The 13,421-nt window shown below is 34.7% G+C and overlaps 1 protein-coding gene across 4 annotated transcripts in view; it reads left to right on the top strand.

Moving 5' to 3' along the window:
• ece2b (endothelin converting enzyme 2b) overlaps nucleotides 1–12,739 on the top strand; it is a 71,474-nt gene extending 58,735 nt beyond the window's left edge. For all 4 annotated transcript variants that reach the window (XM_081370113.1, XM_081370116.1, XM_081370115.1 and 1 more), the window contains 9 exons: nucleotides 2,807–2,917; nucleotides 3,097–3,195; nucleotides 3,350–3,427; nucleotides 5,680–5,783; nucleotides 5,872–5,982; nucleotides 6,099–6,166; nucleotides 8,691–8,881; nucleotides 9,736–9,831; nucleotides 11,252–12,739. In XM_081370113.1, the coding sequence (XP_081226239.1) occupies nucleotides 2,807–2,917; nucleotides 3,097–3,195; nucleotides 3,350–3,427; nucleotides 5,680–5,783; nucleotides 5,872–5,982; nucleotides 6,099–6,166; nucleotides 8,691–8,881; nucleotides 9,736–9,831; nucleotides 11,252–11,428 (1,035 nt within the window). In that variant the 3' untranslated portion in view covers nucleotides 11,429–12,739. The remainder of the gene's footprint in view (nucleotides 1–2,806; nucleotides 2,918–3,096; nucleotides 3,196–3,349; nucleotides 3,428–5,679; nucleotides 5,784–5,871; nucleotides 5,983–6,098; nucleotides 6,167–8,690; nucleotides 8,882–9,735; nucleotides 9,832–11,251) is intronic.
• The last annotated feature ends 682 nt before the right edge of the window (nucleotides 12,740–13,421 follow it).

The raw sequence follows: 13,421 nt of genomic DNA, 5'->3' as shown, positions 1-13,421 counted from the left end.
TTAACATTAATATAAGTTCCCCTAGCCTGTATATGGTCCCAATGTTTCTAGAAATGTAATCGGTGTAAATTGAGCTTTTGCTATTTTTCTCTGCCTTTGAGAAAATGGAAGCTCATACGCGCTGATCTTAAATCTCCTCCTTATGACGTTATAAGGAGAAATGTTTCCTCCCCTTTCTCTGCTTTGCCCGCCCAGAGAATATTTCTCGCCCATGAGAAAATGAGCTAGGAAGTAGAACGCGCGCGCGCGCGATTTTAGTTTGTCCACGAGAGATATCATGGCTTTTGAACGAGCAAAGCATAATAATTGCTCAATAATTGGATGTACAAATGAACACCGAAGGGTACACACAGCTACACACAGCTACACACCTCGGACAAGTAAGTCAACAAATTATATATAAGTGTGTTGCTTTACTGTTTATGGTTACCTAGCTTGTTACACGTAGAATGTGGCTGTCACATTAGCTATGCAGTTACTTGCGCTAATGTAAAGTTAGACAGCATCAAGTTACACACACTGTAACGCGAGTGTTGTACACTTCTTTGTTATTTGGATAACCGTTTTCCTGTTGGTTATATGGCGCGCGCGATATCCGCATTTCAAGATCGCAGAGTTTGATGTAATTGTAATAAGATAAATACAGACGTTACAGATCTCTCATGAAAAGACAACAGTAGGTTCGCATCATCTACATGATAATAACTGTAAACCATCCGAATAAAGTACCGTATCCAGACATAATATTTTAAACTAACCATTCAGAAATGTCCTGCTGGAGCCGCTGAGTTGCAACTTCTTCATCCGTTGCTTCTCCATCTGGATCAGATTCTGGGTCAAACTAAAATGCTTGAATGACTGCGTGTCTTCTGCCATTGCAATAGGCTATCCAACATAAACAAACAGGCATGGTACCGTTGCTGCAAGATGGTCATAGGCCACACCCACCCTCCACCTTGTGCCGCCTTTCTCCTCCTCATTAGTATTTAAAGCTACAGACACCGAAACGGCCCGTCTGAAGGAAGCTCATTCTGGGACTGGCTTGTAGTGGCTATAATTCTGCACCGAGGCTGAATTTTTGGAAAGAGATTTCAGATACAGTACTAAGGCCTATATTAAAGCCTACAAAAAGTAGCATGTCATGGGACCTTTAATATAACAGCTTCAAAATCATTTAGATGGTAAACGAACTCGTAGTTGGGCGAATCATCCCGATAGCAAAGCGGGCAAAACCAGCAATGCAGGTTTGAGAGGTGGCGCCCCGACAAATCTCGCGAGAATCACGACTTGCTTTACGGCACGACGTCGCATACATCAACAACATATGAAGCAAACGAAGAAAACGAAGAAAATGCGGTCGGAAGAGTGCAGAGACGGCTCTGCGTGAGTGGAAACTGCATAGTGTGCCTTTAACGTTAGTTAATGCACTTTGAAATAACATGAACAAACAACGAACAAGTGTATTTTTATTAACTAACATTAACTAAGATTAATAAATATTGTAAAAATTGTATTGCTCACTGTTAGTTCATTAACAAATGAAGCCTTATTGTAAAGTGTTTCCAAAAACTGTACTTTTTATGGAAATAATATACTTTAAAAGAATATTCTTAAGTGTGAACTGAATGTAATGTTTTATAACATGTAATTGCATGTTATTTAAATTAGGACTTTATTTGTACATCTTTATTTATATTTGTTTTTTTCATTTTTTTCTATTGCTTTTGAAATATGCTATAAAAAAAACAGCTAAATTGTATGCGTTTTGGCCATTCATTTGCATGACAACGCCCAATTTTTTGAAAACGGTTTTCGAATTGCAAGGTTTTGAAAACGATACCTTTCTCCATGTAAACAACAAAAACGTAAATCTGTGAAAATGGTGGCATTTTACGTGTTCAATCTATAGGTGTGGGGTTTCTCTTTACAAAAGTGACATTGCCAACTACTGGCCTGGCAGCAGAATACAGCATTTGGTCACACTTTATTTTAAAGTGTTCGTGTTACAGTGTAATTATATATTTGAGTACTGAGTAATAATAATTAACCGAGTAGGGTGTTGTTTGGGGTTAGTTGCATGTAATTATGCACAATTTATAGTAATTCCTACAGTAACTACATGTAATGTGTAACAAGGACACTGTAAAGTGTTACCCAGCGTTTTTAGTCGTATATGTGCACGATGATCGCTTTGACAACGTTTTCATCTGTTTTAGTACATTGTGGTCATGTAAACATACTCTAAGTTCTTATTGATTGTCTTATTGATACGGTATTGTCGTGTCTACACTCTGTTTCGTTGCATTCTTTGTACCTGTGGATTAACTGTGTTTGTTTTATTTAATGAATACTTTCATCTAAATATTATCATCATCTGGATTAAAACGTGACAATTATTAGAAATTGCACTTTTAAAAAATGTGATAAGAAACATTGTCATGAAAGTGTGCTCTCTTTTTCATTGCTATTATATTATCTGTAACTACTACAGTTATTAAAATATTAAGATTTTAAGTACACCACAAGTGCACATTTAATACAATTAAGCACATTTCTATTTCATAATGAGAAAAAAATCTGAATTTCATAACCATGTGAATTGTTCCTTTAAAGAGAGAGTCATTTTCTTGAGATTTGTGTATGCGATCAGTATGATTGAAGAAAGATTATATAGTGATGCGTTGTTGTTTAGTTGGAGCATGTTTTATATTGACACAATGACATCGAAAATCTGGTCCCCATTTTGTGATTTTATGACTGCTTGTTTCATGTGTGTAATTTGTCAATATGTCTGTTTTTTGTTCAGTCCTGTACCCCACGCTGGCAGACGTGTATTGGGAACACAGATGACACTCTTGGTTTTGCACTGGGTGCTCTTTTCGTCAAAGCCACCTTCGACAAACAGAGCAAAGAAATAGTGAGTTACTCAAAGCCATTTGTCATTGTAAGACTAAAACCTACTGTATACGTATTTGACAATGGAAGTTTATGTCCTCATGTTTAATTTAGAATCTCATTGGTGATGCATGTTTGCCATCATGTGGCAGCAATGTGAATTATACAGTTCACAACCTCATCTTTTCTGTCAAAATGCAGGCGGAGGGAATGATCAATGAAATCCGCTCAGCTTTCAAAAACGCGCTAGATGATTTGAACTGGATGGATGAACAAACCCGACAAGCTGCCAAGGACAAGGTGAGAGAGAATGAGAATGACAGAGACAGCAGCATGACTGCATAACTGAAACTTGTGGATTTGTCTGGGATTCAGGGCGGCAAAAACAGCTTAACTGTAAACATTTTGCATTGCTTGTCAAGAAATCAGGATAAAGTGTGTTTTCTGGCTCTAGGCGGATGCCATCTACGACATGATCGGATTTCCAGACTTCATTCTGGACTCCAAAGAGCTTGATGATGTTTATGATGGGGTGAGTCAGCAAACAACTTTTGTTTACATTTTTAGAATCCTAAAACTTTATTTCCGGGTTTAAATGATTTTCAAAGCTTCTCAGATTTAGCAGTGCAGTTGTGCTTCAATGTAAATATATAGCGGTTCATATTGATCGAATGATCCTTAAATTATTTAAAAATTAAAAATAATTTGTATTTTACATTAAATTAGTAAATGTGGATAAATAATAAGTTTAATTTAATTTAATCTATTGCACTACCATTCAAAAGCTTTAAGTATGCAAAGGAATGATTCGAGTGGCATCTTCTGTTCCTGTTTTAGATAAAAAGCCAAGTCTAACTCGTTCATTGTAGCGGCCAAAGCCGTTTCAAACAACTGGTATTCATCCATAGCCATCTTGCAATGTTTACTAATGACTTCGCCTCTGGCCCGCCTATATCAGATAACCCGATGTGATTGGTGCAGCTCAGATCGAGGGGCATATTTAATGAGCATCATTACTCGACACCAGAGTAACTTGCTGAGCAAATTCAACTTGTGCTCTTGCGAGAACTCTGGATTACCAGGGTAGGGCTGTAACGATATGCGATATGAAACCGAAATTGCGACACTCAGATCCACGAACCTGTGTCACGGTGTGAGAAGGCAGAATCGCGACACATCCCTTCCAACTCCCAGAGTTATCCTTCCCATCCAGATCCAAAGCTACCTACCACATCTTTAAATTACTATTAGTATTATTTGAAGTTAACATTATACCACAGAACTAGTTGAGGATAAATTCTTTAAAATTGGGCAATTCCAGTGTAATGGACGTGACATTTGCAGTCAAAATTTTAAATATAAATTCTCAGAAAAAGCATTTAATACCAATATATTGAAACGTCTGTTTATATATCCATACTCCCAGTCCCAAGGAGTCCAGACATTAGAAAAATATCAGTCTACACATGCATTTTATATTTAATATGAGGGAAATACACATGCATTACGGACGTGACACAAAAAATCTTTAACTTTTAGGTGGCAAAATATTTTTTAGTAATTCTGTGAATTAAACTGTGCAAACCAAAAGTAATACTACCCACCGGATGAAGAAGGGTCGGCTCTCCACAGAGCATAAAATATTAATTTTATTTTATTTTTCGTGTTCGCATTTATGAGAAAAAAAAAAAAACAATGTTACGGACAGTTCTCCGTTCCAGACATGACCGCTCTGAAAGCGGCACTAAAAGACTGCTTTAAAACTTCCACAGAGACCTCAAACAAAACAGCTGCCTTTCTTTAAAGTGAATTTCGTTTTGTATTAGTTGTATCTTAATTTTCATCAATGTTTCATTAACCAATTGCCTGGATTTAATAAATAAGTAAATATAGCAGACAATAGATAATCACGAGTCAGAGGGGCCGGTGTGTGAACTGGAGCTCGTTTCATAAATGAACCAAAACTCAGCGTATAAGGTAGCCTACTTGCCTCACAGACCTGAGAAAAATATAGAAAGCTTGAAATGTCTACTTTTAAACAGAACAATTCAAAACGAAAGAAAACAGACTGCTCTCTGCTTATGTAATCCGTATGAAATGTGCATTTCTCTCAGGCGCGTTCACTACTGCAAAGATCGCGAGTCAAGCATCATCAACTTCATCTTTGCAGCCAACACTGACACAGAAAACACTTGTTTATTAATAAACAATTAAAATGTCTCCTTGCTATATTTGACATATTCATAATCATTACTGTTGTCGGTTCTTTGTGACAGCTTTTAGGTGCTTTATTGGCAGCGCCACCCACATGTTACATGAACGTGTCACCACCGCATCAGCACCGAAAACATGGAGATTTTTTTCAAATCAAAAATCGTGATACCGAATCGTGGGTTTGGTCTGTTACAGCCCTAGTAAGATGAGAAAGCAGAGTTTAAGTCGTTTGTCATGGTTGTAAAAAATAATGACTATCTGAACATCTTTGCCAAGCGCAAACCAGTACAGAAGTAATCAATAAATTATCGGGGAGTGTCATGCCTTTTTTCACAATCATTTTGGTAGGGTCATATAAAAATGTATTGCTGGCGAAGGGAGGGTCAAGTCTATTTTGACTATAGATCTCAAAACTCCTCCGGTAGCCCCTTAAATTAAAAACGAACAGTCCCTTATATTATATTATATTATATTATATTATATTATATTATATTATATTATATTATATTATATTATATTATATTATATTATATTATATTATATTATATTATATTGTGTTTTTTCCTGTAGTATGAGGTTACAGAAGACAACTTCTTCCAGAATATGATCAACTTTTATAACTTCTCAGCACGAGTAATGGCAGACCAGCTCCGCAAGCCACCAAACAGAGATCAGTGAGTTTAACAGTGTGTGATAAGAGAGAAGAGAGGCTCCCTGTAAGACGGTGGCTGATTTGTGATTTCGCTATCTTTGCATCTGTAGATGGAGTATGACTCCACCCACGGTGAACGCTTACTACATGCCAACCAAGAATGGCATCGTCTTCCCCGCTGGCATCTTACAGGCCCCGTTCTACGCCCACGATCACCCCAAGTGAGCAGACATGGCTGAAATAGTTAGCATGTTGCTAAAAAAAAACCTATGTTATAATAACTATGAGTTTATAACTAATAGAGTTTATAATAACTATGTTTTGGTGTGTTTCACAGAGCTTTAAACTTTGGTGGTATTGGAGTGGTCATGGGACATGAGTTAACGCATGCATTTGATGATCAAGGTTAGTACACTAGGGATCATATCATATTTTTGATATATCATAGATATATCATCATTTATATTTTATATTTTCTTTCCCTGATGGCCAAAAATATTATTAGAAAAGATTTAAAAACAAAAATCCATTTACATTCTCAATGTTCTCTCTGGCCCTTAGAATTAAACTGATTGTGATTGTCCTTTTTGAAAAAGAAGTACACTTTAGCATACTTTAAAAAAGGAGTATTTATTATGAAAATGATATACTTTAAAAGAATATACTTAAGTCTGAACTGAATGTAATGATGTTGGACACTTAGTTGCATGTTAATATCAATTTAATTAAATTTGTACTAAATGCAATTAGCTGACCTTTCGAGTGCTTTTTGACCCACTTAAATAGGACTTATAGACTAGTGACAAATGGTCAAAAAGTGCTTTAGTTTTTGAGATACCCCTACCGGAGGTAGAACTAAACCCAACAATGTTTTTCCTCATCTCTAAGGTCTCCCATATATGAAATGGATTCTTGGCTCAAAATATTTTATTGCTAAGATTGTTAAATTAACAGATTAACACACCCCAAAACCAAAAAAGGACTAAAATATAGCCTGTCCGTATGGGAGTTAAGGCATATAAACTACTGCAGATCAATCACACAAGCTCTGAGAGCTTTGAAACTTGGCATGTTTGTAGTCAGGAAGTTGCTTTACCTACTAGAAAAGACTAGATGTGAATATGTTGATGTATGGAATAATTAGAGAAATATAAACACATACCTAAAATAAGCGGACATGCACAAATTGAATATCTATGCAGAATGTTTTCATTTACTTTGTGGTTGCTTTGCCAGGGATTATCATAGAAACACATGTGATGACTTGTTGGAAAGATGGGGTTGTGCTGAATCCAGCAATACTCTGGTAGCTCTATGTAGCTTTGTCAGCACCTACATCGCCAGTACTGGGCCAAAGAGAATTTCTTCAGGGAACACTGTCATCTTGGCAGGTGACTTTGAAAATGCTCAGGAGGTTGAGAGGGTTAGCAAGTCAGGCATTGACTGCTAGATCTTTACAATGACCAGGAGGAGGCTGACACGAGGCTGATGTTACATGCAATACATCTTGCACAGTCACATTCTCTTCTAATTGTCAAATGTGATGATACAGATGTACTAGTTTTGCTTCTGTACTATTCAAGCAAAGGGATGTTTGGATCCTCAGCAGTGTTTATGCACTCTGGACATGGCCTTAAGGAATTATCTGTTTGATAATTTTTGACCACTGATAATGGGCTTTGGACTAAATTATGTCAGTGTTCCATTTTCTCTCATTTTAGACACCTCATACATTGAGTGACAGAACACCCTGATTTGTTGTGCTATATTTACATATTTGGTATCGCTGGATTCAGCACAACCACATCTTTCCAACAAGTCATCATATGTGTTTCTATGATAATCCCTGGCAAAGCAACCACAAAGTAAATGAAAACATTCTGCATAAATATTAAATTTTTGCATGTCCGCTTATTTTAGGTTTGTGTTTATATGTCTCTATTTACATACATCAAGATATTCACATCCTGTCTTTTCTAGTAGGTAATGCAACTTCCTGACTACAAACATGCCAAGTTTCAAAGGCTTGTGTGATTGATCTGCTTTAGTTTATATGCCTTAACTCCCATACGGACAGGCTATATTTTAGTCCTTTTTTGGTTTTGGGGCGTATAACAATATCTGTTAATTTAACAATATTAGCAGTAAAATATTTTGAGCCAAGAATCCATTTCATTTATGGGAGACCTTAGAGATGAGGAAAAACATTGCTGGGTTTAGTTCTATCTCCGGTAGGGGTATCTCAAAAATTCGGGGGCATTGTCACTAGCCTATTAAGTTAATCTTTATAAGTAATTTCATAATTACTTCTATTGTCTTTGAAATGTAGTTAAATATACAGTATATACTGACAAGCATTTATGGTAAATTAAAATATACTTGTCATTTCTATTGAAACTTGTCTTAAAATTTAAATACATTAACTTTAAATGTTAAATTGAATAACACATCAGTTAAAATTGTAATTAAGTATTTTACATGTGCTTTAGTATGTTAGTCAACACATCAAAATTAGTGCACTTTAAAGCATGACAAAAGATTATTAAAACAATGATTTAAACTGCATTTTACAGTAAAACTTTTAATTTGACGTTATTACTAAGTGGACTTTTTTAAAAATGTACTTAAGCGTGTAAAGAAACATTCATGAAAATGTATTCTCTTTAAGTACACTTAAGTGACCTCTTATTTCATCAATACTTTTAATACATTAAAGTGCACTTTTTCCAGCAGGTTTAACAGCTTCTTTGCAATGTCTGCCTTAAGTTTTGTCAGGTTAACGAAACAAATCCATGCATGTTTACAGAACGTTTTGGTGGCTTAATTTCAATAAAGGCCTTTTTGAGCTCTTAAAGTTGCGATACATGTTTTATAGTGCATCAATAAAATACAATATTTCATTATATAACCGTTTAATTGTATTACACAGGCAGAGAGTATGACAAAGATGGAAACCTTCGACCGTGGTGGCAGAACTCCTCGGTGGAGGCGTTTAAGAACCGCACCGAGTGTATGGTCGATCAGTACACTCAGTACACCATCAATGGAGAGCACATTAATGGAAAACAGACACTGGGAGAAAACATAGCAGACAACGGTGGTCTGAAAGCTGCCTATCACGTAGGTTACATTCAGTTTTGGGTATAGTGCATTACTACAGTAAGTCATTAATTACTGTCATTTAATTACAGTAAAGTAAGGCACTACTCTTATTTTTCTGTAATTTTATTACAGATTTCATTTTTCATCAATTTAACGTAATCTAATGTTAAAAAGTATGTTTTTAATGCAACCCTCACCCTTTAAATGCTTTGTCAGTTCAAGAATAATTTATGCAGTTTTGTATGATTTATTTGAAAGAATTAAAAAGCATTTCCATGTCTATCCTTGTATCGTTCAGTTGGTCGAGGTTGATATGGGATTTAGAATAAATAGTAATAAGTAATGCAATGCTTTTAGGAAAGTAACCCAATTGCACTGTTGAAGTGTAACTTACCTGATACTGGTTAAATTTCTTTCTTTTTGTAATCTTTTAGCTTAGTTGTCATTTAATAAATGTGCATATACAACATGGGGTGTAGGCTACATTTTTGTAAATAAAGCAGACATTAAGGCTGTGTTCTAATCAGCCCTGCAAAACTCTCTTTCCTAAATACCCAGTGTTTGTATGGGCACTCACGTAATTTATTTATAACCATTTAATAATTTAAACGACAGGCCTAAGAATTTACAGTATGCTCTGTCCACATTAAGAGTGGATGGTCATTTAGAGCCTTTTAAAGCCATTAAAGAAGTACATTTTATAATAACATCCCATGGAAATGTTTATGTTTGAAGATTTTGTGGTCCCCGAGGCTCCCCCTTCTGGTGATGGATAGAAATCACTAGACATTTATTTTCCCCAAGCTAATGCAAATGTTACAGTTAAATTGAACAAAGACAAATGTTTGATTTTGAGATCTTTGTTTGGACAGGCGTACAGGTCATGGGTGAAGAAGAACGGTGAAGAGAAAAGACTCCCCGCTGTCAATCTGACAAACGACCAGCTCTTCTTCTTAGGTTTTGCACAGGTATGAAAAGACACACAAAAAGAGAAGCAAGTATGCAAAAATAATAACAAGTATGACGTGAAACACCTGTTCACCCAACTACTGTTTACCTGGTAAACATGCTGTGCCTCACCAATACAAGCCAAATATTAAATTTATTTTACATGTCAGGCACTAAATGATGTGGTGGCAGTATAAGTTATGAATTTGCTGAATAAAATAACACTTTTTTTATATTTTTAAATAATAAAGTAACACTTTAAAGTCAATGCTTCAAGATCTAACAACTTTTTTTTATTGTTTCTTAATAATATATTTAAATTTTAAAATATAAATTATAAAATTAACAAGCGTATTATTATAGTATATATAAACCAAAATTAATAAACTACCAGTGATTTGAATTTTAATCTTCTTACAGCACACCTTGATCTTGGTAAATGTTGTAATAAGTAATATTATAGAATAATATGGAATATATAATAAATGATTTCTGTAATTTCATAAATAAATATATTTAGTTAATATATTAACATTATCTAACTTATAATGTTAATATATTATTATAATATAATATATATATAATATAATAATTTCTAAATCTAATGTTAATATGTAATATTAAAGAAATATATATATGTATACACACATACACACACATATATATATATATATATATAACATAACATGTAATATATTATATAATATAAATAATGATATTAATATGTTAAGATTAATATAACTTATATATGTTAATACTGTATATTACTAAATGTAGAAAATAATGTTAATATTAAATAGTAATTCTAAGTTTATCTTAATTAAATTAATTCTGGTTAGCCTTCAGATAAATGTATGATGTTATATATTATAATGGTAACACTTTACAGTAAGGTTTCATTTGTTACCATTAGTTAACTACATTGGTTACCATGAACTAACAATGAAAGATACTTCTAAAACATTAAGTAATCTTAGATAATGTTAATATCAACATTGATAATACATTATTCAATTCAAAAGTTGTATTTTCTAACAATTTCTAATTCTAAAAATTCTGTTAGTATTATTAAATGGACCTGAGCTGACATGAACTAATGAACAGTTTTATTTTTTATTAACTATAACATGAACAAAGATTATTAAAAACTCTAGCAAATGTCTTCCTCATTGTTAGTTAGGTAATGCGTTATATAATGGGACCTGTATTAATATTTGCTGTAAATCATAAAAAACCTTAAGTGTTACCGAATGTGACCCTGGACCACAAATTTATTTATTTTTTTAAATTGAGACCTATACATCATCTGAAAGCTAAATTAATAAGCTTTCCATTGACGTATGGTTTGTTAGGATAGGACAATATTTGACCAAAATTTGACAAAAATTATTGTGAAAACATGTGGTCTCAGAAACGTATTCCTTTGGCTCTTCTTCTCAGGTCTGGTGCTCTGTCCGAACGCCAGAAAGCGCTCACGAGGGCCTGATGACAGACCCTCACAGCCCACCCAAATACCGCGTCATCGGCACCCTGTCCAACTCGCCCGACTTCGCAGAGCACTTCCAGTGTCCGCTTGGCTCTCCCATGAACTCAGGCCACCGCTGTGAGGTGTGGTAGGACTGGCACCCACAAAACACCAGCTTGCTTACACAGACCAGCCTGGCCAAACAAAACACGCTGAACGGACAGTTTGGGCTCTTTCTCAAGCACTGTTTTTTAATTTATGTGCTAAAGTTATTTGAGGAGTTGGGCCGAATGCAGGAGGATGAGGCGAGCGCCTGCCAACATTGATGTTCTCCAGTGTTCGAATCGACCGATATCAAATTTTCCTCTGCCGCCACATCAGCCCACGTGGGCTCGCTTTATTTATTTGTTTGCTGAACTCGATGGACATTAATGGGCCCCGTCCAACGCTTACATGTGTGATTCTGCGCTTCATACCCTGATTGCTTGTCTTCAGATTTGGAAGATATGACCACTGTGACGCCACTGGGAATATGTGTCTCCGTGACCTCACAGGAAACGTTTGGCTCCATCTGTGATGACTTCACAGGGAGATTCACGTTCTCATGGTGACCTCACAGGAAGTGATGAACGACATCTGTGGAACGACATCCCCATCCCCCCCCCCCCCCCCACAGGAAAGGAAGGAAGCATATTTCCCAATTGTGATTTCGTAGAAACGCTATCTAATGACAGGGAGAGCCACTGTTTGTTCATCCCACCTGTGTATCATGTTTAGATCTTGACAAAGTTGAAATGAAATGTTCATTTTAAACTGCTCTTTGCCAAAGAACAATTTTAGTTTTGTTCCTTGTGTAAGCGAAAGTGGAAATTTGCACTGCTTCGACCTTCAGTAATTCAATTCCAGTGTAAATCCAGTGTGTTTGCCTAAAGTCATTTACTTGTATGTGAACGCTGTGTTTCCGTGTCAGTGTGTCTGTGAAGGGACGTCTCCACGTTGTTTGAACTTTGTCAAGTCTGCTGAAATATTCACGTTACGTTCTCAAAACCACTAAAAGGGTGAATCTCACAAATGTTTGAGTCATATTTCACCCCAAAATCAATAGATTATTAGGATTATTTGCATTAAAAATGTCTATTTTTAGAACTGTTTCGAATTTTTCATGACAATCTAACACATTATTCCTCAAATTCCCTACAGTTCATTAGATTATACTCTGTAAATACTCTGTAGCAGTTTGATTTGATTTTATGTAAAGGCCCATTAGGGACGAACATTGAGAATTAGCTTTGGCTAAAATGTTGTAGTATGTAACATGAGTTTATGTAACATACTTGTCCCTATTCAAATAAACTTAAATAAAAAAAAATAATAAAATAAATAATGTTCCAGTAAACAAATACTGTAATACAATAACTTTTTTGAAATCAACATAAATTAGAGGTTGTACAACAAATACCACCAAAATAAGAAAATTATAAATTAAATTATAATAAATTAAATTATGTGTACACTAACGTTTAAAAGTTTGGGGTAAGTGAGAGAAATGAATACATTTATTTTGCAAGGATACATTAAATCAGAAGTGACAGTCAAGACTTTTACATTGTTACAAAAACATTCTATTTCAAATAGATGATCTTCTTTTGACCTTTCTATTCATCAGAGAATCCTGAAAAAAACTGTATCAAGGTTTCCACAAGAATATTAAGTGGCACAACTATTTTCAGCATTGATAATAATAAGAAATCAGTGCATTAGAATGATTTATGAAGGATAATGATGCTGAAAATTCAGCTTTGACATCACAGAAATAAATTAAATCTTCAAATATATTCAATAAGAAAACAGTAAATTGTAATAATATTTCACAATACCACTGATTTTACTGTATTTTTGATTAAACTAAAGCAGTCTTGGTGAGCATTTATTTCAAAAACAAAACAAAAATTCTTACCCCAATTTTATTATGGTGATAATGACATTGTTATAATAATATAATAATTATAATAATGAGATTTGTGGGATAAACGTTTGAAAAATAATGTCACAATGCAAGAAATCTTAATTACAGGCTTCATTTTCAATCAAGTTTAGTTGAAATATGACATTTTCTTGACATATTTCTTGAGATTCACCCATTTG

This window comes from Scardinius erythrophthalmus, assembly GCF_964197995.2.
Source record: "Scardinius erythrophthalmus genome assembly, chromosome: 7".
Lineage (NCBI taxonomy): Eukaryota > Metazoa > Chordata > Actinopteri > Cypriniformes > Leuciscidae > Scardinius > Scardinius erythrophthalmus.
The sequence above is the reverse complement of the archived record's forward strand: the minus strand, read 5'-3'. Positions and strand labels throughout refer to the sequence as shown.